General features: G+C 41.5%; 1 protein-coding gene across 1 annotated transcript in view; it reads left to right on the forward strand.

Annotated features, from left to right (window-relative positions):
• The first annotated feature begins 8,352 nt into the window (after positions 1–8,352).
• The window catches only part of mical2b (microtubule associated monooxygenase, calponin and LIM domain containing 2b), a 38,674-nt gene continuing 20,370 nt past the window's right edge, over positions 8,353–26,656 (forward strand). Inside the window, exons 1-15 of the mRNA XM_023403542.2 lie at positions 8,353–8,744; positions 11,043–11,250; positions 12,564–12,680; positions 13,258–13,359; positions 13,952–14,107; positions 14,199–14,299; positions 17,154–17,411; positions 17,532–17,647; positions 18,603–18,729; positions 19,073–19,163; positions 21,069–21,216; positions 22,394–22,590; positions 25,120–25,211; positions 25,595–25,663; positions 25,812–25,940. Of these exons, the coding sequence (XP_023259310.1) occupies positions 8,481–8,744; positions 11,043–11,250; positions 12,564–12,680; positions 13,258–13,359; positions 13,952–14,107; positions 14,199–14,299; positions 17,154–17,411; positions 17,532–17,647; positions 18,603–18,729; positions 19,073–19,163; positions 21,069–21,216; positions 22,394–22,590; positions 25,120–25,211; positions 25,595–25,663; positions 25,812–25,940 (2,175 nt within the window). The 5' untranslated portion in view covers positions 8,353–8,480. The remainder of the gene's footprint in view (positions 8,745–11,042; positions 11,251–12,563; positions 12,681–13,257; positions 13,360–13,951; positions 14,108–14,198; positions 14,300–17,153; positions 17,412–17,531; positions 17,648–18,602; positions 18,730–19,072; positions 19,164–21,068; positions 21,217–22,393; positions 22,591–25,119; positions 25,212–25,594; positions 25,664–25,811; positions 25,941–26,656) is intronic.

The following is a 26,656-nucleotide window of genomic DNA, read 5'->3' on the forward strand; positions in this document are numbered from 1 at the left end:
TCTGGTCTCTGGTGCCTCAGACTTTTCTGTGGTGCAATCCTGAGAAAGAAGCAGGTCCACACTTCTGACATTCCAGCTGTTCATATTTCCTGTTTTCAGAACAAATCCTTGCTGCTGGAGCTAATCGGCATCACATTCAGCAGCAGCAGCAGCAGCATGTCTCCTGGCCAAGTCTGTTGTTGCGGTCAAATTTAAATTCCATAAATTTCATAACTAAAGAATCTGCAACACTGCTCCCTGCGTCTAACACCCCCTGACTACAGACCTGATCTCTCTCTGGTGTCTCTCTCTCGCTCTCTCTCTCTCTCTCTCTCTCTCTCTCTCTCTCTCTTCTTGGCATCTCATCTGTCTGGACAGGAACTTGTTGACTCAGCTTTGATCCTTCTCTCAGACATTGACACACACACACACACACACTTCCTTTTCTCACCCTAACATTCACCCAGCTCTTACACAGGCATAACCTTACACTGAAATTCCTTTACATTGCTTCACTACCTTATCACCACTGGTGCCTTGAATATTACACTGCTGTTCATCATTGATGGTACTTGATCAGTATTCGTTTGGTAATTAGTGTTAAACCTCTGCCAAGCAAAGTGCTCCCATTGCCTTCATTATATTGTTTCATTGCTGTTAAAAACCTATTTGTAACATAATTAAAACTAAATTTAAACACTAATAATTAAATTTCATTGTACTATGTAGTCTTATGTGATGCAAAAAGTTCGAACCGTGGATGTTGTGGTTATGTGGTGTATGTCTTAACCATTTGGCTACCAGGGCTGGTAGCCTGACCAGAGCTTAAGACAATGTCATTACAGTTTATAATGCATTTCGTGTGGAAAAAACAGCTGATTTTAAAATTTCTGACCTGCCAGAGATCCATCTGATTTGAAGCCAGGGTTAAAATCTGGTGTAATCAATAACGGTGTCTTCCCAGCTTCATGAACGTGGATTCTGGACAAAGTTAAAGGTTTATATTCTGTGATCAGTATTTCTCACAGCAAGGTGACAGTACAGCTTTCTGCCACGTGTACATGAGGGTGAAGTGTTGGAGGCTCTTTCCCGAAACAGGAGACACAATAGCATCGGCCAACTGGATCGGTTTATACTTATTCTGGAATCAGCTTCTCAGTATCGAAGCAAACACTTTAGTCAAAGTGAAGGAATGTGATGAGAATCGTGTTGCAGATCTTTGGCAAAGAATTCGCTCAAAGACAAATGAAAGCCAGAATACAGTCCTGACTACTTCGCTGCGTTCCTATTTCATATCGTGTTGCTGCAACAGATTATTGTTCATTCACATGTTATGGCATAATCCAGTTCCTTGAAGTATACGAGTCATTCCAGATGGTTATTAGTGCAGTGTAGATAACTGCCACTCAAAGGGAGAATAACATATACCCTCTGTTGACCTCTGCAGTGTTTCAGATCTCACCTTTTCCAGATTTATGCAAAGGCGATGTTGACAAACTACATGTTTAGTGATATGAGGTGAATGTGTCTCTTTGTCTCTGGCCGAGTGACACATTTCTCCTGCTCTACTTGTCACCTGTATACCATATGTTGTGCCTCAGGTGACAGGTAACCTGACGCCATGCTCTTTAATGTTATAAACTTTACCCCCAAATCTCCGACATGACTCGTCCTGACTTCTCACTCGAGTGACTTCAAGCTTGTAATAACATTTCTTGGAGACTTGTGCTGCGTTCCCTCTGTAAATGCAGGATTCAGATCTGTAATTCTAGGTTGCAGAGGTCTCTGGGTTCATGGATGTTATCTGAGCTCTGTCACTCTGACCACAGCTGATGTGGCTCGTTGTTAAGACTGTACTAGCTTTTCTTGAAAGATGAGTTAGAAGACTTGGATGTCCAACAGGGAACAATCTCATGTGACTTTCCTCAAATTTATGCTCTTTCTGATGGCCACTATTTTCTCACAATTTATAGACTAGATATTTGAGAGACATGAAGTTGGACTGCAGCACCCAAGGGTGTCCCAGCCCAGTAACTTTAAAACGTATACACTTTTTCCTTGAATGACTTCCTACTGTTGGTCACTATTAAACTTTGGTGTAGGCGGTCTTGGTTTATTGTGCTTAGCCACTGAGCCAGAGCTTTGATTGTGCAGGACTCCTTAACCACAAATCAATTATCTATGATAGATAAGTGAAAAATAAAAGCAGCTAACATTAGGGCTGGGCAATAAAGCAATCTTCATAATTATTACAAATGAAATTCCAACAATAACAACAAACTGATGAGTAGTTTTGATAAGTGTTTCTCAATTTTTCTCTTTGGAAGCTGTGAAAAACAGATTGGCTTTGTCCAGTCTTTATCACCACAGTCCTGTACCTTTTAACTCTCACCACTTCTTTTTTTTTTTTTTTTTTTTTTTTACTTTTTTTTTTAATTGTTGCTTCACTTTGCTTCTAGTTCAAATACACATCTCCGTATCACACTGGAGACATGTATATTTGGTTCACTGATCTTAACACCGACCTCTGACCGTCACATCTGTGGGATCCTTTTCATGCATGTTAATATCCTTAAGTGCTGTTGGCATCCTCTTATTTTGGAAAGGTGCTTCTATTACATGTTACACCACCATTATGGACACTTGAACCTACTGACTTGATTAGCAAGTCATCCATTTACTGTTCAAGAATAGATATATGAATGCCTAGTATTAATAGGCTTGCATGGGTAACAGGAAGGGGGCATCTATGTATAGTGCACCCTAAGGAACTTGTGGAGTCATAACTAAGAAGTTGAAAGTTAGAAATGGGATGTTTTGTAATCACTTCCACGTGTCGTTACAGTCACGGAAGCTGTAAAATCACATTATACAGACACTGACTGAGAGTCGATAATTATCATGCAGAATGAGAGGAAATTATTTTCTATGCCACTGTTCCTAAATGGTAATGTTTGTCTCATTTGTTTGATATATTACAATAGAGCACAAAATAAGCCTTCACTGAAAAGCAGATTGGAATAGAAACGTCCATGGTGGTGTAACATGTAGAAACATCTATTCCAAAGGGTTTGAAACTGTGAAGTGGGGGTGGGGGGTGGGGGGGTTGTTGCAGGGTCAGCATGGAGGGAAAGACGTAAGGCAAAAATACTGCACGAGGTGAAAGGGACAGGTGCACGCTGGCGGTCCGATGGAAACTGACGATAAGTTGGTCGCTGTAGTTCGTCCCCCTGATTTCACTTGTCAACACAGTCAGCTGTTGGAGCTGCAGAAGTGGATGTGACTCACAGCTGATGGAGGCCGTTAAGGTCCTTCAAAAACCAGTAGCAGATTTTCCATCGCAACTTTCCATTCAATGTCCATCATAAACAAATGTCTATAAGTTTTTAAGTAACTCATAGCTATTTCGGCATACATTTAATCGTGCCATTTTACCAAAAGTAAACAAATATATACAAAAGAGGGTATCCATGGCAACATTATTCTTCCTGTTTACGTTGCCAGCCTGGCTGTTCACGGTCAAGAGACGATTCTGCTCCCCTGCTATTTTTTTAAAAAATTTTTTATCAAATGTAGAGCTGATCTTCATAACAACCTCATGAATTTATAACGCACAGCATTTTATGTGTTCCTGAATAAATGGGATGTTGTTTCTTATGCAACAATGACGCTAAAAGAACCACCGTCTTGTGTGATGATCTGCCTGTAGGGGATTCTCTGGACACCACTCTGGACCTCTCGCGTCCTCTTTAACCCCTGTGTATCCGTATTTTTTTAAGGGGTTACAGACACGTATCTATTCTAAATAGCACATTTTGATCTTGTCAGTTAACAGTTAATGGTCACTTAATGAGCATCGACTAATGTCTGACTGTCAGCTGGAAGATGCGCTACAAGCAGTTGAACTGTAAACAATGAAAGCAATTAAGATTTCCGTTAGAGATGAAACATCAGACACGGCTGAAGTCTGTGCACTGCAAATGGTTGTTGTGTCTGTTGATATCTAGAGGCTGAAAACACTTTAACTGTCATTTGAAGAGTCGGAGATTAGAGAAATTAAAATGTCGTTGATTGTAAATGGTACAAGCTTCTACGTTTCAGTTGACGCTCTGCACAGTATCTCTCTCGTATCCTGTCGTGCTGATCTCCCACTCAAGCTGCAAACACGCCTGGAAATGCAGACTGATTTGAAGAGACTGTGACTCCCCAATGCACACACACACACACACACACACACACACACACACACACACACACACACACACGTACACAAATTTGGAAACAGATACCTAATTAACTACTTCCTGTACCAAGACTCCCAGAAAGTACCCTGCCAGATGCGGTTATATACAGTACAGCTTCAAAAGGTTGTGATCTTTCCCACGGACTTCTAGCTCAGTGTATATCAACGCACACTTTTCTTTATCTTACTATTGACCCACAGGGGCAGCGTGGGTTACGACGTATCATATTGGGTCTTTGGTACCAAACACAAGTAGAGCGGCCGGTCTCTGAGGTGATATCAGGAAGGTATTTCCAAACAAATTCCTTGAATTTCCTTTTTCCAAATCATTGTGTTTAATAGTTCCATTTGCTTCAGGAACATGGACGAGATCCGAAAGGATAAATAATCTGGGACAGTTATACTTCAGTGAGCAGTTTACACTCCAGTGGCCGAACATATTGATTTACTCAATATTTTACCATTTCCTGTTTTAAGGCAGTTGTCCAGAAAACAAGGAGCCGAGCTTTGGACATTTTGTATCTGGCTACATTTGGATGAGCATTGAAGGTCTAAAGGTTATATGAGTTTGTGTGTGTCTGTTGGGGCTCATAGTAATTGAGAAGTTGCTGTCTGCAGCCAGGTAGCAGAGATCTGAGACCCCCATTGGGCCACTCAAGGAGGGGAAAGGGAAAGTGTGTGTGTGTGTGTGTGTGTGTGTGTGTGTGTGTATGTGTGTGCGATGGGATATGTGACTGGCACAAAGTAAAAAACCCACCAGGTGTTGTACTTACGCCGAATGCACTTTTCTCTTGCCATGACGCACACATCCACAGGTTGACAGGTGATTCAGTTTCACTCCTGTTGGTGTGTGTGTGTGTGTGTGTGTGTGCGTGTGTGTGTGTGTGTGTGTGTGTGTGTGATGCATGGTGTATGTGCAGGGGCTTATCTGTGTGTGTAAGAGAGAGAAACAGTATCCTTCTCCCAGCTCCTCCAGCTGATTCCATGACTGTAATAGTGAGAATAACGCTGAGAGGCTTCCAGCGATCGGGATCTGACACTTAACATCGACAGAGATGTTATCCAGGAACCACTTGGTATTAATTTCAAATAACTTGAAAACCTGTTGTTGGGTAGAGTTTGGGATATAGAAGAATCCATTGGTCAATACAAGGTAAAGCATTGTATTCAGACTGGAGGAGGTTGAATTTTTTGTGCTCAAATATTCTTAAAACACTGTAAATGAGTAAAAATGTTATTTCTTTGCATGTTAAATGTTTGATGCAGTTCCAGTTTAAGTTGAGGCACTTTCTGCTGCTGAAGTGTCACTTGTATTTGAGGCACTGAAAGGGTTTGAAGTGTTAGTCAGAGACTCTAAACGGCTGGAATCAGTTCAAGTGTAATTACTGAAAGCACTTGATATTACTCCGTTTTTGTATAAATACTGAAAGTAGACAAAGCAGGCGAACTGTCGGCGTAAGCAGCTGAACTATCAGCTGATGGTTGAGCCTTGAAGACAGTCGAACTGTGAATGATGAAAGCGATAAAAGTTTGAGTTGAAGTTGAGGCGAACAGAGATAGGCTAGCTGAAGTGTGTGCACTGTAAGTAGTGTAAGTGTCACGTGTTGTCATGTGAGCTGTGAAAGCAGTTGAAATGTCCTTTGATTAGATGGCACTGAAAGCGGATGAACCGTCAGATGAAATACAAGATATGCGCAGCGGAACTGTCAATTGAACTGTAAACAATGAAAGCAATTGCATTTCAGTTGAAGATATAAATAAGAGTTTAAGAGTGTAGGTCGCTGAAAATGAACATTTAAATAAAGCCTCAGAAAAGATATTTTATTTATCCTCTACTTCTCAAGTATGAATATCTAGAAAGACTTTACATTTGTGAGCATTTAAACACCCCTCGCCAGTGAGCGGACAGGCGGCATTGCAGGAATGCACACGCTGCTGAGGGTCATCTTCTTTTTTTTGTGCGACTGTTCCTGAAAGAAGCAAGTTCAACCAGTCGGTTTCAACAGTGTTCGCCACCGTCTTCTGACAGGGCACATTAACACCTCAGTACAAAAGTTTCTAGCTTCGAGACTCAGTTGTTAACATGCACAAATACTCAACTGTCAAGTAAATCTACATTAATAGTTAATGTAGTTGTTCTTTGGCTTTGACACCGGAAAGGCGACAGCAGATTTGGGAGAGAGGTGATGAAAAAAGCAATCAACCTTATGATTTATTTTTTAAAAAGTCAAGGAACAATGGTTCAATATACAGACAATGGGTCTTTGACATACTGAAAGTGGAGGTATATCACTTCTAACCTTTAAGTCCTCCATCAGATATGAGTTACCTGACTCCTCAAGTAAGATAAGATCAGAGAAATAAAGAAACCAGCGATGAGGAACGTCTTCGTGACGGAACAGGGAAGCGATGTTCTCCTGATAGTGGGTCAGCTTCGCCATGTGTTATGGGTTATGTAAAATCCGCTGTACTTCAGGCTGGTGTCCTCTACATCTTGTGCCTCACCGGGTTGCATGTGATTGTGTTTGTGTGTTTTGTCTGTGTTCCTGCGGCCACAGTGTTTTTAGAGCTTCTCCCATGACCGCTCAGCTGAACCCGTCCAAGAGCGCACTCAGTCATAATCCCATCAGGCATTCAGTGGAGCCGGAGGAGGAAAATATCTTTTGATATGGAGGAAAAAAAGTGCGTGCAGCTTAATTGATGACTGTTTGAACTCGACAGGGTTGTTGTTGTTGTTGTTGTTGTTGTTGTTGTTGTTGGCTGGGGGGGGGTAGAAAGGCGAAGGGACGTGTGGTCAAAGCGGTGTGTCTCATACAGAATGCAGGACATGACACTTCTGGCTATATGAGGCAACATGTTGACCTCTGCAGTTTATTTTCAGTGCGAGCTACAGACATTCCTTACATATGGAATGTCACCTCCCCTTTATACCATTTCTAATTTTTTCCACCACACTGTGTAATGTCCACATCTTTTTGCAGAGGATAACGCACGTCAGGAGAATAAGCAAAGACCTGATGTTTTTATGATTTAAGTGTAAACAAGTGAGAATAATACAGAATGAAATGTTTAACTGAATGAACATTTTTAGCATTTTACTTATCACGTTTCATTATACTTCAAATGAAATTTAAATATATAAATATAAAGTTAATATGCTAGCAAATAGCCTAAGCACACATCCAGCAGACATGAAGCGACACTAGTGTTCATTTGGAGTCATGTTTCTGACCACTTGACAAATTTAAGCTCTTGAAGCCTTGAGCTCAGGTTTTCATCAACTCCTGAGATGACATATCTGACACTTTAGCTGCTAAATGCTGCGCTACGTTTGCCAGCTACTTGCTAACTCTCCGTCTGTCATCTGGCTCTGGGCAGGTAGTGTGCTGTACGTTTTAATAGAGCCTTTTGCTGAAACATCTGCCTGCTCCTGCTGGAAATGAGGTTGATGAGAGCGGTGAGACCGAAACAAAACCAGAACAATTAGCGGAAAGATGCAAAAACGTCTGTTGAACTGAGAGGAACTGCAGTTTGGTGATAATTTTCTGTGGCTTCATCACTAGCAGCACGGAGTCATCCGAGTCATTGTTACTATAAATATTGTGAGTGTAGCTTTTGAAAACCAGCACCCGTGTCTGATTAATTTATTCATGAAGCAGCCCTAAAGTGTCTCAACCCATTCTCCAGAACATTAACAAGATCTGTCTCGATGTTTGTTTCCGTGGTTACGGTTACGTTGTAGTGTATCCTAGACAACAGTCTCCTTTTATGTCCCATATTTCTGATGACTCGCAGAGTTACAGTTGTCATTGTATTGTGTAAAAACTTGAACTGCACTCTACTGTACTAATATATTTTTATACTAGAAATGTATTATGCTAGAAATGTAAATCCAGTCTGCTTATCCATCGGTATCAAATAGTGCTCTGATCCCAGGTTTGAGACGCCATAGTTCGGAACTACAAACACAATAACACAAAGACTTGAAAATGTAATGTAATCTAATGTAATGGTAGGTATTAATGTTATTTTGCGGCTGAATTATAGTCACAGGTTACAGGACTGATCACCAGGTACAAGACTGATTTTATTTCTTTTCCTAAAATCATCTTTGTTTCTTTCAGAACCAGTCAAGCATGGTGGCACACACATCATAGGAGGAGTCCAGTACTGACGGCGTGGAAGGAGTAACCAGGAGAGGAGAAGAAGAGAGCGATAGTTAGAGGAGGGGACTGGACCCCGGCGAGCATCAGAGCAGATGGGTGAGACGGAGGATGAACGTACAGCGCAGGCCAGCCAGCTCTTTGAGAACTTTGTCCAGGCGTCCACCTGTAAGGGGACGCTGCAGGCCTTCAGCATCCTCTGCAGGCAGCTGGAGCTGGATCCTCTGGACTACAGCAACTTCTACAGCTCACTGAAGGCGGCAATCAGCACATGGAAGGTCAAGGCTCTGTGGACCAAACTGGACAAAAGGGCACAGCACAAGGTCTACAGCCAGAATAAAGCCTGCGAGGGCACCAGGGTAAGAGAAGGGGAAGCAGGGGAAGCTGGTGGTCTTAAGCTGTTTTTCGGTAGTCGGGGGTTGTTCATAATGTGTTCAGCCATGAGCAACTACAAGAATTAAAGCCGGGCAGCACAGCACAGCAAGGTAAAAGGTGTTTACCTTTTGATAATGATGGAGTTGTGCCGTAGTAAAGGCCTGATAAGGGTTTTGCAATCTCATCAGATCGTCCTTTCGTCACCCTGTGCCTGTGGAATTTAATATTATTTTAAACCTACAAATCATGATAACAATAAGTTATTACATGAATGGGAAAACAAACCAAATATCATCTTGACATTGGCAAAGGCACAAACGATCGGTGAACGCTGTAACGATGATCCTCACTCTAGAAAGTGGCACAGCAAACTTAATCTGTGCTTTCTGTTTTCTCTGTACTGTTCCATTAACATCCAAGGTAAGGTCGTTTTAAATACTGATGTTACCAGGCCTGAAGAGTCCGTCCTCTGCAGCTCCTCATCTAACACCTCAGTGTCAGAGTTTCCTTTTGTACATTTCTTCCTAGGAAGATTTAAAAAATATATACTGACCAAATTGTGCCAGACATATCCATGTCTTGTTGTGTAGACCAATTTTATTTTATTTTATTGAAGAATAGCACCTCTAACAAGGTTCCTGCTAATTCTGTCGTGAGTACATTGAATTCCCTTCAACTCCTTCAAAATAAAATGCCCCCACTGGTTGGTTTTCAACGGGACCAGCAGGATTTGCAGTAACTTAACACAACTCCAATCGGCTGCAGGAAAGTGATCAGTAAAGATTTAATTACCACAGAGAATCAGCTCATTTATCCACAACGTGTTGTTCTATTGAGTAGAACATAGAGCATGTGCCTTTTTCAAAAGGCATCTTTATTTGTTCAAAATACCCAATTAGGACCTTAGCCAGTGTGGATTTGTTTGGAAAATAGATTATGTAAGTGGATTACTTCTGTAATTATATGCAAATAATTAATTAGACCTAAGTAATTCTAACTTTGAGAGGCCAAATTAACTGGATTTAGAGCACATAGCTTGAATCAACTCAATTAGGATAATTTATAAATCAAGGAATTAAAGCTATTTATAGGAGACACTTTCGCAGTTTGTTAGTCAAGCTGTGTCGTATATGGCTTACAGGGAGGCTTGACAGTATGCGAGTTCAGACACAAGTAAATCATATTTCATGTTTTTGATGCGCTGATCTGTTTTATTGTCTGACCACGTCCAAGTAATTAAAAGCAGCACACTGAGCATAGTGCTGCTGGAATGTCTTCGTATCTGTAGGAAAAGATAAGATGTCCGGAGGGGAAAGAGGCCAGAGACTCGCAGAGGGAAGATTAACACAGATGGGTTGGGCTGAGCTTTGGCCAAAAATAACAGCTAAACTATTATCCCAGACATTTTTTTTTTCCTGCAGAAACTTTTATTTGAAGAAAAAGTGCTGTCGCCGGGTGGGTGCTCTGTTTGGTGGTTTTCAGTATCTAGGGCAGATGAGTGGTCAATTTGGGAATTTCTCTAACTTTGTTTACTGTGTATTCTGTTCTGTTACGTGGACGATGGCACAAATCATAGTCCCAAAAGTGATTAACTCTCCTAACTGTTAAACTGACCTTTCCCAGATGGCTGTGCTAATTGTTTTGCCAGTGGATTTTCCCCATAACTGTAAAATGGCAAACCACACGCTGACTGGGAAATTAGAGGTTGACTGTAATCAAAGAGGAACTGAGACTTTCCAGATCAAGCTTTTACCTTTTCCACATATTCTTTTCTTTTCTTTTCTTTTCTCTCAGTCCAGAAGCAGAACAAACATCATAGTCAGCTCCTGTAGACTTCCTATTGTCACACCTGACCTGTTTCCCACTTCCATACTACAGTTTACACTGTACAGGAGTAAACTGGAAATTATACAAAGTCTGAGACCAGCAATCAGACTTCATCTTTGGAAAGCTGCTGCTGAACTTAAGATAGAGAAATGGATTGAATTGTTTATTTTTTTTGTTCTTCAAGATCCTCCTGATGCCGTCTCACCACAGTCTACAGTTTGTTTTATTTTAGCTTATTGTGGATAGAGGAGAGCCATGTTTTTCTTTTTAAATTCCAGCTATTGATTTATTATTGTTCTGTCAATTCACATTTAATGTATAAATACAAGTGTCCTCATCTTAACACTCCCTCTTATGTCATTGTGATACTTATAGAATGAATGATTTGTAATTAGTCAGAAGTTAGACTATGACCACTAAGATATTCGAACTTCTACTTCTTTAACCCCATTCAGTGCCTGATCATCGGCGGAGGTCCCTGTGGTCTGCGAACGGCCATCGAGCTGGCCCTGCTGGGCTGCAAGGTCGTGGTGATCGAGAAGAGAGACACTTTCTCCAGGAACAACGTGCTCCACCTCTGGCCCTTCACCATTCACGACCTCAGGGGCCTCGGAGCCAAGAAGTTCTACGGCAAGTTCTGCGCCGGCTCCATCGACCACATCAGTGAGTGTTGCATCTCTGTTCTCACAGTAGGACATTGTTGATGTCGGGACAGAAAATAAAAATACACATAAAACCATTACGGTGTTTTGTGTATGAAGAAGTCTATCATGAAGTGAGAGAACAGACTGGGGAAACTTAAGCTGAACTTTTAACTCTTCTTCTCTCTTCCGCATCTGTGACTCTGTAACCCAGTGAGAGGAGTTTTTCCAGCGGCCTAGTTTGCTGCAGTTTGTTTCTTCAGTCTGTATCTCCCTGTTGGGATGTTTCCATTGGCACGTCTTCCTCTCCAGTTTTAGTAACCGTGTCATGTATTAATATCTTCTCTCAAAGATGAGCACTGCTGACTTGTCATCAATCGTCTAGGTGCAAACACGTCTTCCTCCCACAGCGGCTGGCCAGAAAGCACCTGAATACACCAGCTGCTGAGTCATAGTATATATAGACTATATTAACTTAAAACTTGTGTTTTACCCTTAATAAAACCAAAGTGTAATGGTACATCATGTTAGTGCCAGGATGCAATCGATCCAGTATGGATACACTGATCGGATGTACTGGATCAGTATTGGCGACAATACTGACCTTATTAAGCAGATCGTGTGTTGGCCATGATGTGACCAGTCCAGATTAAGTACAGTTTCTTTGCCAGTTTCATAAACTTCACGGTTTCCATTATCAATTTTATTCACCTCATCACCCCAACTGGATTTTAGTGCCTCAGCAATCCTTGGCCTCATGTTACCTTTGCATAAAAATGGTCTCAATGTGTTATTAATGAATTAATGTGCTATGCAGTGAGGTATACATATATTAAAGGTTCCATATTTTACATTTTTCAGGAGTTTTATTTGAAGTTTAAGTATCCATAAGAAGATATGGAGGCTCCGAGCCTCTCCTCTGATTGGCTGACTGTTTTCTGAGTGATTGAATAAGAATATAGGAGATTTCAGGTAAGCGCTCAGAGAAACCAAATCCTGCAAGGTTGGATGGTGGGTTCAGGTGGGCTGGACTTGAGGCATGGCTGAGAGCGGTGACAGCTTTGTTGTGACTTCACAAAGTTACAGAAGTCCTGACGGCTGGTTTTAAGGCTCAGTTTTGTAACACAGGCTGTGTGCATTTCTCTGTGGACTGAGCGCGTTGATACTTTCACAGTGTTAATATAGAACCTAGACCTGCTTTATAATCAAAGAAAACATGGAAATCTCACCTCATACAATTTTATTTTTTTGGCTGTATAGGTAGTTGTCACTCTGCTTTGTCCACTTTTGGATATCAAGTATGTGCATGTGTGTGTTTGTGTGTGTTCACTCCAGGTATCCGTCAGCTCCAGCTGATGCTGCTGAAAGTCAGTCTGATTCTGGGAGTTGAGATTCATGTCAATGTGGAGTTCGTCAAACTATTGGAACCACCGGCGGAGCAGAGCGAGGACAGTGAGTGTGTGTGTGTGTGTGTGTGTGGGTGGGTGGGTGGTATTATCTGTGCGTTAAAGGGTTGTGAGTGGCACTGACATGCAGAGACTCTCCTGCATATTTCAGCTATATATGGACAACTCCATGCTCACAACATATGTTCAAGTGATCAGAAATATTTCTAGAGGAGAGACATTTGCAGTGGCAGAATTTATAACAAACTGTGTGGAAAATAACTATGTCTATTGATAGAGTCTGCTGATAGTTCACTTTCCTCTTCCAAAAATATGGATACTAAATATGTTGTGTGGGGACTTTCTGACTTTGACACGACACAACCGTCCCTTAACTTCAGGGACAGAGCAACATATTGTATCTGCTCTGTGGCAGTTTGGAAATAATCACATAAATCTCATGCAGTCAGAAAAAGGAAATGGTTTCCCAAATCAAATCAACACTCACAACATGATTTGTGAACATGATCTGTGACTCTTCACCCAATTCCCCATCCTCTGCCTTTCCTTCAGATCTTCAGTTACACTCTCTGTAAATATGTTACGGTTACGGTTAGCTGTTTTTTTCTCGTGTTCTTCCTCAGGCCCCGGGTGGCGAGCAGAGGTCCGGCCCTCCAGCCATCCTGTCTCAGACTTTGACTTCGACGTGGTGATTGGAGCCGACGGACGCAAAAACACATTAGACGGTGAGAAAGAAGGAAAAACGAACAGAAATCCTGTCATGGGAACGGTCCTGTGAGGTGATCTGTTGCATTTTCATGCGGCTCTAAGTGAGACCTTTAGAAAAAGGTTTGTCATTGACCCACATTTTTCAAACATTTACCCTGCAGTCAAAGCACTGTTTGTTATTTTTTTTTACTGGAAATGAGCCTGGGTGTCGCAAAGCTGCTTTCAGTCACTGGGTAAAGCATTTCCTGTTGACATAGTTTTAACTGGAGGCTTAATAGTGTGTGTATTGGGTCAGTGTTGAGTGTGTGTACCGATTTATGAAGTGTTTGAGAGCTTTGTTGTTTGTTCTGTGTAAGTGTGTGCTATATGAGATGTGTTTGTTGACATATAAAGTAACTGGTTACATCAGTGTTAAACATTGTCCTCCCTAAACGGACAACTCCAGGAGGGTCTGTGTCTCCATCTGCTGCAGCTTCATATGTGGATCAGATTGACTGTTTATAGTAACTATATGTATGTTGCTTAAAAATCCCATTAAAGAAATATTTTCCACTGTCTGTTTCCCTCTGCATGAGTCGTTCCTAAGGTTTTTTCTTTTCCTCTCGGCAGGTTTCAGTCGCAAAGAGTTTCGGGGTAAGTTGGCCATTGCCATCACAGCTAACTTCGTTAACAGAAACACCACCGCAGAGGCCAAAGTGGAAGAAATCAGCGGCGTGGCCTTCATCTTCAACCAGAAGTTCTTTCTGGAACTCAAGGAGGAGACGGGTGAGGAGACAACATAGTGTATATAGTCTTCTATTTTATTTAATTATTTATTTTTGATTCACCTGTTAAGTAAATCTGCTCTTGTTTTCAGGAATTGACTTGGAGAACATAGTTTACTACAAAGACAACACCCACTACTTTGTCATGACGGCGAAGAAGCAGAGTCTGCTGGACAAAGGGGTCATCATAAACGTGAGTTTGCTCATGCACATGCACACACATCTTAGATAAGGTGTATTCATTTTAGTATTCGTTGCATTACAACTATCATGGTTACAGGTGGTGTTCTCGCACTCTTTACTTGACTTCACCGGACTGTAATGGTTCACACACACAGCTGTGTAAATGTCACTCTGCTCTGCAGCTATACACTCACTCTCCTACGCAAATGTCATTCCCAAACTCTGAACATCTCTCTCAGCTTGGGATCTCTTGACACAAGATCATTCAGAAACTCTCACTTGTTCACCAATATACTGTTCTCTAACTGGCTTTAGCTTTGGCTTAAGATGAATAGCTACTGATACAGAACCAGAGATAATGTCTGTTTTATTCCGCTCGTTGATGGTTGTAGATTTGTGTATGGTATGCTACTAGCAGCTAATATAGCCTCAAGCTGCTAGGCCCAAGCTGAGATGAGGAGCAAGCTAGTTGGCAAAATGAAACTTCTGGCTCATCGTATGCCTTGATCCCAGGCTCACATCTGGCTCATATCCTCTCTCATCTGGGCAGAGTACAGCTTTTATGTTCTGGTATTGACTTTACTTATACCTGGAAGTAGCATCTGACAATCATGCTGAATATGGGCCAGATTCAGGCTGTGGAACCGGGTGCATAACGGGTCGGATTTATTTCGGTATCTGGGAGAAGTCTGTTAAACTCATTTTTCTCTAACTCCACATCCCCAGATTTGTCTCTTTTTCAAACTTGTAGTCTTTAGCACCCGACTGATCCCGACTCAAGTGACATCACTTAAGGCAATCTGGAAACACCAAAGGCTTTATAGAAGAGATAGAGAGTAAGATTTAGATATCTGAATGCCTATAATCATGAAAGCTAGCCAAATTACAACATTAACATTAGCCAATGATATTAGCTTACATTTTTATAAATGTCAGGCTGGTCTGCCTGTTTTTAAAACCAGCAGCCAGAGCAGAGAGTCATAGTGTTTTTAGGTGAACAGGGATGTGTGTGTGTTTGCCAGACCAGTGAGCAGCTAGCTGTGGCAGTGAGTGACGGGCCTCCATAGGGGATGATAATGAAATTGGGCTCTAATTAGATGCTTGCGCTCTCTCACCTTTCTTCTATGTGCCCTACAAACTAACAAACACCCCATCCCACACACACACACACACACACACACACACACACACACACACACGTTATGAGTCAGAGGTTTCCTCTCTGTGAGCGTCCCTGTCCTCTATAGAGATTAGACAGTATAAATGAGGTTATTATTATGGCATCAGGGAGCAGATTGGATCCCATGAGGAAGACAGCTGTTAACCCCCTCACCCAGTGTCTGCCGGGACAATTATCTGAAAATACGAAGAGCCACACACACATGCAGGAAAACAAAACACACTGTAGTGGCATCGACATGTGGACTATGTTCTTTTCCTTTCACTCGCTCTCTCACTCTCTGTCTCTCTCTCACACACACACACACACACACACACACACACACACACACACACACACACACACAGGTGTTGACAGTGTGCTTCGCTGTACCCTGGGTGGTGTCTGTCTCATTTTACATTACCCATTAGTGCAGAGTGATATCTCACAACATCAGCTGTTTGAGGGACCTCATCACTTGTAATAGCTCACTGATTCAACAAACTGATTAACTTGGTTTTTTCATTATTTTCCTCTTGCAGTGAAACACATCAGTCTAAATATATTTTTCATTTAATTTCATGAGAATAATGAATCTATTTCTGAATCAGTCCCAGTCTTTTTCTTTTTCTTTTTTTGTCCAGCCTGGTCCTGCCCAGGGGATAATGATGTATCTCACTCTGCTTACATGTCAAAACAAAACAACTTGGTGATTTCCTGAGTGACTCAGAGGGGAAACGGCATCATTCATGGGGAGGGGGCGACATGTTTAGATTGATCACTCACTGCTGTCAAGCTCTCTCTGTGGCTTTGAAGGAGTCACGGCGGTCGGCTGCAGCAGCTAACTGGACTCTGATTGCTCTGGTGGTTTTGAAAAAGTAATAGCTTGACCATTAGATATTGTAGATTAGCTGAATCCTAATGGATTATATTTAACCTAAATTCCTTGAAATAACAGAAAGCCAGCCAGAGAACTGAAATGCCAGAGCAAAGTCTAAAATTGTCATTACATGCTTTTATATACTAGTTTAAAATATATTCATTTCTACAAATGTGCATTTTTAAAGGTGAAAGCAATAAAAAAAAAAAAGAAACATTGCAAAGGTGGATGAAAAGTGACACAATTTATTGTCTTTTTATTGTTTTTTTGCAGCAATGCAGAATAAAAACTCAAAAACATGAAGCATAAACACATGACAGCTTAACGTAACTAAATAATAATAAAGCAAAAATAATGGAGATAATAAAAAGTGTCACTATTTTCTTTGATAAAGGGATTTAAATTGATTTTGAGATTTGGTACCTGAGTAGCATTTAATCTGTTTTCAGCTTTTTGTTTTTCTTGCCTTCTGGGGTGAGACATTCAAATACAATGCAAGAGAACTCTATGTACATTGATGCCTTGAATACAATAATAATGATATAAAAATCTTAAAATAATACCAAACAAAAACAGATAATTACATTAAATTAAAGCTGCCTTGTTTTTTTTCTCTTCTGTTTGGCCATTTGGGAGCATATTTTAACCTTATAACTTTGTGAAGGCAAATCTGTTAGCAAATAATTTCCTATTTACACATCCAGGAAGGAGAAAGAAAGCCAACACATCAGCTAATGAAGCTCTGTAGAGCTGCAGAGTGGGTTTTCAATTCTCCAACCCCCTTTCATATCGGTGCCCGAAACCTTCCTCTTCTTGTCTCTACAGGACTACATAGAAACAGAGCGACTGCTGAGCCTTGACAACGTCAACAAGGAAGCGTTGCTCTCTTACGCCCGTGAGGCAGCTGACTTCGGCACAAACTACCAGCTGCCATCCCTGGACTACGCCATCAACCACTACGGGCAGCCGGACGTGGCCATGTTTGACTTCACCAGCATGTACGCTTCAGAGAACGCTGCTCTGCTCAGGGAGAAACACGGACACCAGTTACTCGTGGCGCTGGTGGGAGATAGTCTGCTTGAGGTAATGACGCACCGGTGGTGGTTGTTTTGTGTGTGTGTGTGTGTGTGTTGTCAGGCCTCCACCATGGCCGAGGCTCAGCTTCATGTGTGTTCATGCTGGCCTTGTGTTCTCCGCTTACAGCCCTTCTGGCCGATGGGTACAGGTTGTGCTCGGGGTTTCCTGGCAGCCTTCGACACAGCTTGGATGGTGAAGGGCTGGACACAAGGACGGACCCCTCTGGAGATACTGGCTGAGAGGTGCGTGTGTTTTATCTTTCACTCTCTGTAACTTTAGATGAGCATAATAGACCTGTCGGTCCAGTCAAGGACAGTCCGTTGGGAACAGTTTGGTCCAAAACAACTACTGGCCAGATCTCTGTGAAATCTAGTATGTGCATGTTCCCCAGAGGATAACTCTTAATGATTTTCATGACCCTCTGTCCTGTCATTCTTGGCCTGCCATCAGCTCAAAAATTTCAACTCTCACACAAGAAATATCAAAATCGAATGGTCTGAATACTATATTTAGTCAGAGGATACACCCTCTTCATATTTGACACACCAACGAGCCTTCCTCTAGCTACACAGTCACCTTCAGCTTTTCTATTTTAGAAACTCCTAAACTTTCTCCCCGAACCACTCTCAGGCTAAAATGTAAACTTTGCTATAAAATTCATGTTTTCCAGAGGATACATCCTTGTGATTTTGTTAAGAAACTACCTAAACACAAAAAATACCATTATAGAAGATGAAACTTTATAGTTTTTTCTGTCTGTACTGACAAGGCTTTAAAAAGGCTAAAAAAAAAAAAGAGGCAATTCTAGCCTCTGTAGGCAGCCACTAGAGCTTTACCCCTTTAATACTTATTTCAGTGTGTGCTTTGAAGGAGACCTTGGTTTCTCTGTGGGTATTTCGTGTCACATGAATATGAATAGTCTCGGTATCACCCACCAATACAAAGTAAAGTAGCAGCAGTCATGTGTTCAAATAAACCAGCTGGGACATGTCCAGTGTAAATGCACTTAAAGTGATGTAGATTTCATGTCAAAAGTCTTTATTTATGGTTCCTCCAGCAGTGGTTTTGTGCTCTCCTCTTGCCTCAGTACTTTTCTGTCTTTACACAGATCAAGGTTAGTTCAATGTGGTTCCAACTTTGAAGCTTCAGTATCTTGAATCTCACAATTAAAACTATATCTGTGCTTTTGCTCCCCAGGGAGAGTCTTTACCGCCTGCTGCCTCAGACCACCACAGAGAACATCAGCAAAAACTTTGAACAGTACGCCATTGACCCTGCCACCCGCTACCCCAACCTCAACTCCAGCTGTGTGCGCCCACACCAGGTCAGTCCAGCACTTACATAATAATAATAATACTACTACTAATAATAAACTTCTTGTAGTCTGCAGAGAGTGCTCTCTAAGGAGAAGCCACAGTCACAGTCATGCTGGATTAAAGTGTTTACCGGCAAGCTCAGACTTGTTTTGAACTCTTTCTGCGACACATGCTGCATTGTGATTTTCCTCTTGCCTTTTTTTTTTCTGCACCATCAATTCTGTTCAATTCTGTGTTGCTAGGAAATTTCAGTCAGCTGCAAACCCTCCTAATCTTATTTTTATACCGTGTCTTGAGATTCAAATTGTATTTCAGGCTCAAGTCAGGAGCAATTTCTGTCTTTTCCCTCAGGTTCGTCACCTGTATATTGACGGCCAACAGGGCTCATGTAACCTGGGAAGAGGAGGTCCCACAGGTAGATCAGTCAACCTGTCCAGAAAAGGTGAGACGCAGAGTGATTGATTATTAAATCAGCTGTTGTATTGTGGCCACTGGAAGCATCCGACAACTTGTTTGGTCCAAACAGATTCTGTATTCTGTGAAAATTATGACACTTTATGTTGATAATTTGATGCTTTTGGTGATGAAATGGCTTCATGATTCATCTCTAACAGTTCTCTATCTCACTTGCTGTCTGAATCGGTCTGGACAGCCAGAGCCAGTGACTGACGAGCTGCACATGCTGTAAATTCAACCTGTAGATTGTGATGCATCCTTGCATTTATAACCACAGATTGTTCACACGTCCGTTATAAACAGATTATATATGCGTCAAATATCTATAGCCCAAGCACTGACGGTGAGGATTGGTGCCTTCTCCTCAGACGGGACTGTCTTCTTCTTTCAAAGCTCCCTGTCATGTTGTAATAGTAACCTGATCATCCAGTGAGTCACCATTGAGATTAGATGCCTCCAAGGCCCCATTAGCACTGCATGGAAGCGTTCTGAAATTAAGACGCTCAGTTACTGTTTATAAAATCATCTTTGTGCTGACTCAACAATGTAGCGTGACATAACCTGTTTTGAAAAAGGATTTTGATGAATCATTATGAAATGCTGAATATAGTTCACTGGAGAAAATAAGGGTTGACATAGTGAACGCACAGTTGCCCTCTTGAGGGGAAACTTTAGCCTTACCTCAGTCACAGGCCGACACACCTCGTCACACAGACAATACAGCTGGATAACGTTACACCCACATGAGGAGCAGACATGATGCCTGTGACAGACATGTGCAGGCCTGCTCTGTTTTGCAACAGCAGGGTTGGACTGATGAACATGGGGTTGACACACTTGACTTTGCTGTGGTGGATTGTTTAGTCTCCGCTTCAAGCTGTAAACACAACACAGATGTATCATCATCTCATGTTATGTTGTCATAGTGAACCTATTAGAAAAACCACCTGATGAATGTAAGTCTTGTAGTGTCCAGTGAGTTTATCAGAGCTTTTATACTGAAAACAGCAGCCTGATGTCGCTGGAAACAAGGTTGATGAGAACAACGATACTGAACCAAAACATTAAAGTTGTGGCGTAAAACCAAAACAATGAGCTAAAAGATGCTAAACGCGCAGTTCAAGTGAGGGGAAATGTAGAGTTGGTGATAATTCTCCCCATGTTTTTCCCTATGAATTAGCTCTTTTCATATTACACAGTAATTTGAGTCATTGTTAATATAAAAGTATTGACATTGATATTGCAGCTGTAAGTCCTAAGTCTTGACTCTCCAGATCTAAATCAATTTCAACGTTTAGGTCATGTGCTAAATTCAACTTTCATGAAGATTAGGTTCAGTTTTTCTCCACCTCCATGAGGATACAGTAGAATTAAAACTACATTTACCATGAAACGAAATGCCAATTAATACAAAAGATATCAGTGTGTGCTTTCAGTTACCCATCCCCCTCTGATTTTCCCATTCCTTTCACTCTGCAGATAAACACTGACATTTAAAATACATCCATGGAGTTACAGCTATGCATTTTAAAGCACATCAAAGCGAGTGCTGCAGATCTTTTAAGTAGGCCGGTTTGGGCACTGGCCTGAATTTCTGCTCTGTGTCTGAATATGCCGTTAAGATTACTCTGCTTTAGGCTTTGGACGTCGTTCAAGTCTTACATATCACGGGGCTCAAGTCCAAGTGAACCCACAAGTCATTTGTGTTCAAATCAGTTTTTATTGTGCTATAGTGTCAACACTCTTTGAGAGGCTTTCCAGCCTGACAAAAATAAAGCACTTAGTCATAACCTTAACCTTTCTGGCATGAAAATGGTTCCTCCTGGGATGTTGTGCGATCAAGCGGCCATCTTGACGAGACCTTGAATGACGTGCCGTTCCTCTCTTGCAGAGTCCGATGTGCGTCCTGGGCGGCTGCTGACCTGGTGTCAGAAGCAGACTCAAGGTTACAGAGGGGTGGACATCACCAACCTCACATCTTCATGGAGGAACGGCCTGGCCCTCTGTGCTCTCATACACCGCCAAAGGCCTGAGCTCATGTAAGAACACACACAAAAACATACTTACAGTGCATAAAGAATTACCTATCCGGATCAGCTACCTTTGAACTGAGCCGCTTAACTATGTGAAAGTGAAGAATGGATTTAATTTTTCTATTGAATTAGTTTTTAACAGCTTGATTTTCTTGTTCGATGCTCCACTTTTAAGTTGCATGTGATTTTGCTGACACTCTGTCCAAGTTTTTCTGTGGTGATTAATCTGATTCAAAAACAGCCTGTCATATCACATACAGTCCAAACTGACCTACTTGGTCCGGTCTGCTCACACACAACTGAGAAAGCAAATAAAAGTGTCAGAGTCATCGACTGGAATAACATCATCCTCTATGAGGAGGGCTCATTTTGTAGACTCAATCACACGTCATCTCAGTCCTTGTCATTGCAGCAAGCTGTGATTCCACATATAGCTTCAGTTCTCATATCAAGATGATGGGATGTTTTGGTGGCTGACGTTTTATTCCATGGTCAGCCAAAGCAGTCCGACACGTCCGTCTGTTGGATTGCCGTGAATTTTTTTTATGGACATTCTTGGCACTCAGAGCATGAATCCTAATAATTTGGTGATCCACTCAGCTGTACTACCAGCTAACACGCTAAATGTTAGCATTTTACCATGCTAAATGAATGCAGGCTAACATGCTAAACTGTAACTGTTGCTATGTTAATATGCTTAACATCCTAACATTAACAGCTGACGCATTAAATGTTAGCATGTTAAGATCAAGTAGCATTAGCATTCAGCTCAAAGGATAGTTGAAGCTGACAAAGTACAGCTTAGCCTCAATCCTTGAAGGCTAACGATATGTTGACTAAATTTCCTTCCTCATAATAAAGTTATTATTATAAGTATTCAAACCTCATTTTTTACATCCATGTTTGTTAGCTAGCAGTCTTCTTCTTCTCTGCTTTTTGCTGGCACATTGCTACATTCTTCACATGTTACTGCCACCAACTGTCAATTAATGGAATAGCACAAAATCATCAGCAGGAACATTTATGCCATGCACAAACATAAGCATGTAGCTGACATTATACAAACAAAATAGAGACCGTCATTAGCGTGTTAACATCCAGTAGCGTTTTTAAGACACATTATAAACTCATACACACGATCCTGGATTCACCAACCTCGCCTCCTCCCTCCTTTACATTGCAGTGATTATGAATCTCTTAACGAGGAGGACGTTGCTGGGAATAACCAGTTGGCATTTGATGTGGCTGAGCGGGAGTTCAGCATCCAGCCAGTGACCACGGGAAAGGAGATGGCTGCGGAGGCTGAACCGGACAAGCTACTGATGGTCCTTTACCTTTCCAAGTTCTACGAGGCCTTCAGGAATTCACCAGTAAACAACGGTCGGTGTCCTTCCTGCTTCTGTCGTTACCTGCTTCAGCTTATATCTCATATTGAATATATAAAATATTGAATCAAACTTTTACAGTCTTATGCTAAATGGCAAGACATTGTGAAATAAATGTGGTGGAGTTTTGCAGTTTTTCTTTGGAAAGACTAATGCTCTCTGGTTGAAGGGAAGGTAAATGCTAATAGTGGGAGCTAATAATCATTAAGCAGTGGATGAACATGTTGTTTCCCACATTAAATTGTTCCAACATAGTGTTGATACATCAACTGTACTGAGCTCATTAGTTTTCACCAGTAGAAAACATGAACAATGTTTTCTTGTTAAAAGGTCAGGGTGGGTAATGCTAATCTCCTCCTGCCACTCAATATTGTGAATGCTAATCCCTAGAGCAAACAGCCTGCGAGAGACTCATGGATTTATTTGGGGGTTTTTGTTCTCCTTACTCTTAAAGGTCCCGTATTTTTACACTTTTCCAGTGTTTTATTGGAATAACCGAAAACCATCTCAATGTAGTTTTACACCTCCTCTCTCAGGCTCCTCTCTGGGGCTGTAGCAACAACAGGCCAGCCACAGGTAACAGATTGTCGCCTACTACTGTAGCCTGGCAAAAGTCATCAGTAAATGCAAATGATGATGGTCAGTCAGTGCTGAAATTAGCTGAACAGATGGTCAATTTTGGATTAAAGTGCTCTGGTATGTCAGAAAAAAATAAACTTTAGCCACTGGTCTCTAATATTTCTCTCCATGGGAAAGCTGTGCAATGATATATTGGCTTCCTGACATCAAACGATTAAGCAGCATTTCAACATTTCTTTCTTGTAGCTTCCTAGCTTAGCGACGGAATGACCGCTTGGGGTTGTGTGGTTCATTAGCTTTTTTGTTGGCCATGCTAGGGTCGTTGCTGAGGACCGGTGACTGTTTTGTTGTGACATCACAAAGTTAAGGAAGTCCTGACTGGATCGTTTTAAGGCTCAATTTCTTAGTGCATTTCTCTGTTGACTGAGCGCTTTGATACTTTTCACAGTATTAATCTAGAACCTAGACCTGCTTTATAATCAAAAAGGACATGGAAATCTCACTTTATACAATATGACACATTAAAATGTCAGTTCAGTCTTCATTTAATCCTTGAATCTTAAGTGTACAGGACTGAAAACAAAAAACTAACTGCAGCCTTGAAAATGAAAGAACTGCAGTTTCAATTGAAATTCATTAGATCAAGAATTCAGAATGTCGGTGTGTCTCTGACTTCATAACCCCAGTTTGACAAAAGGAAATGATTATACTACAAAGTCACCCCAGTGTATGAAAAGTGGATCCAGCTGCACAGAACAAACAGATGGGAAAATGCCTTGGCCAGCTAGGTGGTGCACTGTTGCAGAGTTTCATCCTAACCATGCAAAAAAAAGTGTAATATTATACCTAACCAAAAAAGCTGTGGAAACAGGTTCTTTATTCCTTTTTCTTTCACAGAAAAGTCAAAATAGTATTTAACAAAATATCACACGACGCTGCCAGTGTGTGGTGTCTGTCTCGATCTCTAGAGGTTGAAGACAAGTGGAAGACAGTTTAGAGAAGCTAATAAAGGGTCACAATCACATGGGAGCTGCTAACTACTGCTATGGAGATATTTTCATTGTGTTTTCAAGTTAAAGTCGGTGCACATTTAAGTATGGACCCTGTTGTATTTGAAGTAACTGAGGTTCGGGGACTATTTTGTCCACTGTGGGAGATAAAGTTGCAGGTTATACAACCGTGGTCAGGTCAGTCCCTGCCAGAGACACGACTGGTATGTGCGATATGTCTGTTGAAGCTCTGCATAACTCTGGAGGCCCTCGATCAGCTCCGGTCACACCACCACAGTCAGCTCCAGCTTCGGCCACGTTTCACTTATTTGTGCCGTAATGTTAATGTCGTGCAGACCTCCGTGTCACACACACTTGCTTTCACCACGGAGAAATCCCACACTCCTGGAGGCCTGGGAAAATGATTTACCCCGGTGAACTTTTCACAGTCCATTTGATGGGAATTTACTTTGCAGACGTTTTAGGAGCTTAAGTGTTCGGTTTGGTTATATTTAGCTTTTCTTCTAATCGCTTCACCTCAGTCAGTAATGATATCTACACTGTATGCCATTGTATTGGAGTGATGCTAATGATGCTTTTTGAAAATACTACTGTTACGTGTGTGAGGAGAGCTTCTGTGCTCTTAACCTCACTTGTCTGTGACGCACACAGTTCATGTCTCACTTCCTGCCAGAGATAACTGGCTAAGTTAGTAAGTGTGTGTAGGAGCTTAATTTCAAATGAATCCTCCTCTTTCACTTTCAGACTCCTCTATCTTCATGTGAGATTAAATTGTATAATTTTCTGAGAATGAGCAGATAGCTGCATATATACATAGACACATATTTAATAATGAATGTATTTTAATCATCTGTAAACTGCTTTGGCAACAACATGTTTTTGTTGATGCCAACAAAGCTGTAGTGTAAATCCGTATGCATGTGTTTATTTTCCAGGTACAAGAGAAGCAGATGAAAACAGAGAAGATTATCCGTCTAAAACCAACCACAAACTGAACCTGCCTCCACCCAGGAAGAGGAATCCCAGGGTACAATGAAATTTAATTTTTAATTCTCTTCCTTCTCTTTGTCTCTTTCTCTATGACTCTCTTTCTTTCTTTCCTCCCCTCCTTTCTCATCAGCTGTTTGTTCTACATTCATCACCAGTTTCCTCTTTACAGCCATTGAAATCCAGATTAGATGAGTTTAAACTAACCTAAAGGTCAATTCACTACTTCTCAAAGTGATGAGATAACATATCTTATCATGAGCCTGAACAGTATATCCCATGATTAGTTTACAGTATCAGCTTTACACTCATCAAAATCAAGCAGCTCTTTGTACGTTTGAACGAGGACGACGACCTGGATAGAAACGTGTAACGTTTAATGTCACCGTGAAAGAATCTTTACTGTGGTTTCTACTGTCACAGGATGACAAGACAGTGGAAGACGATTCTATCAACAAGCGACCGCGAAAGGGCAACCACTACCTCACAGAGGTAGGTTCACCAGAAGACCGTTTCAAAACGAAGCGTAGTTGCCCAGTTGTGTTTTGATGTTGAGCTGATGCTAATATGTATGTGTGTAAAGATCCCACCCCCCTCTCCCGCTTCTATAACCCCACCTGTGTCCCTGGCATGGCACCAGTTGTCTTGTCACAGTGCGCTCCCTGCTGGCGAGGACGGAGAGCTGCGGGAGAATAAGGTGCGCTCCATGGCAACTCAGCTGCTAGCCAAATTTGAGGAGAACTCCTCAACGGCAAAGACACGCAGCAAGGTGAGAAACGGAGCGTTTGAATACCGTTGGATGGCAGAGGTAAACTTTTAAACCCAGATCAGGGCGCGCACTTGGACTATTTTGATTTTAAGTTGTTGTTTTCTCTTTGTTTTCGACCAGGCTCATTTATCTATCACAAATGTGTGAGGAGGAGAAAAGTCAACTCTCTTTGCTGACTGTGGGTCTTTAGGCTTGATACACAAACCGCACTCAGAAGCGCTCTTCTTGCATGTGTATGTGACAGTATCACTTTCTGATGAATGAACGCCTGACATTAGCAACAAATGGCTAAATACAGCTTTTTGTTACATCTCCCAACAGTAACTTTGCACTATTTTCACTATTATCTGTCCATTAACACTGAGCATCTTTAGCATTAAAGGTTCATTTGAGATGAATAAAGTTCTGTCTTATATGAATGTAATCCTGGTACATCCTGGTATGTTGGTGTGCACCTCTGTTATAATGCAGCGTTTACATCCAACTCATTGCCGGTCCATCATCTGCTATTCTGTTGGAGAATTAGTTGAATACCTGTTTTTTTCTGATGCCTTTTCTTTTGCTTCTATTCCCTGATAATTTAACCTTCTGTGTTCTTTACCAGTGCAGATAGATTCCCTGTAGATAAAGCATTCATTTTTTAATTTATTTATGTTTCAAGGCCTTTTCCTTTCCTTTCCTTTCCTTTCCTTTCCTTTCCTTTCCTTTCCTTTCCT

The sequence above is a fragment of the Seriola lalandi genome, unplaced genomic scaffold (assembly GCF_002814215.2).
Source record: "Seriola lalandi dorsalis isolate HSWRI2012SDOR001 ecotype SW California unplaced genomic scaffold, Sedor1 jcf7180002054143, whole genome shotgun sequence".
Taxonomy (NCBI): Eukaryota; Metazoa; Chordata; class Actinopteri; order Carangiformes; family Carangidae; genus Seriola; species Seriola lalandi.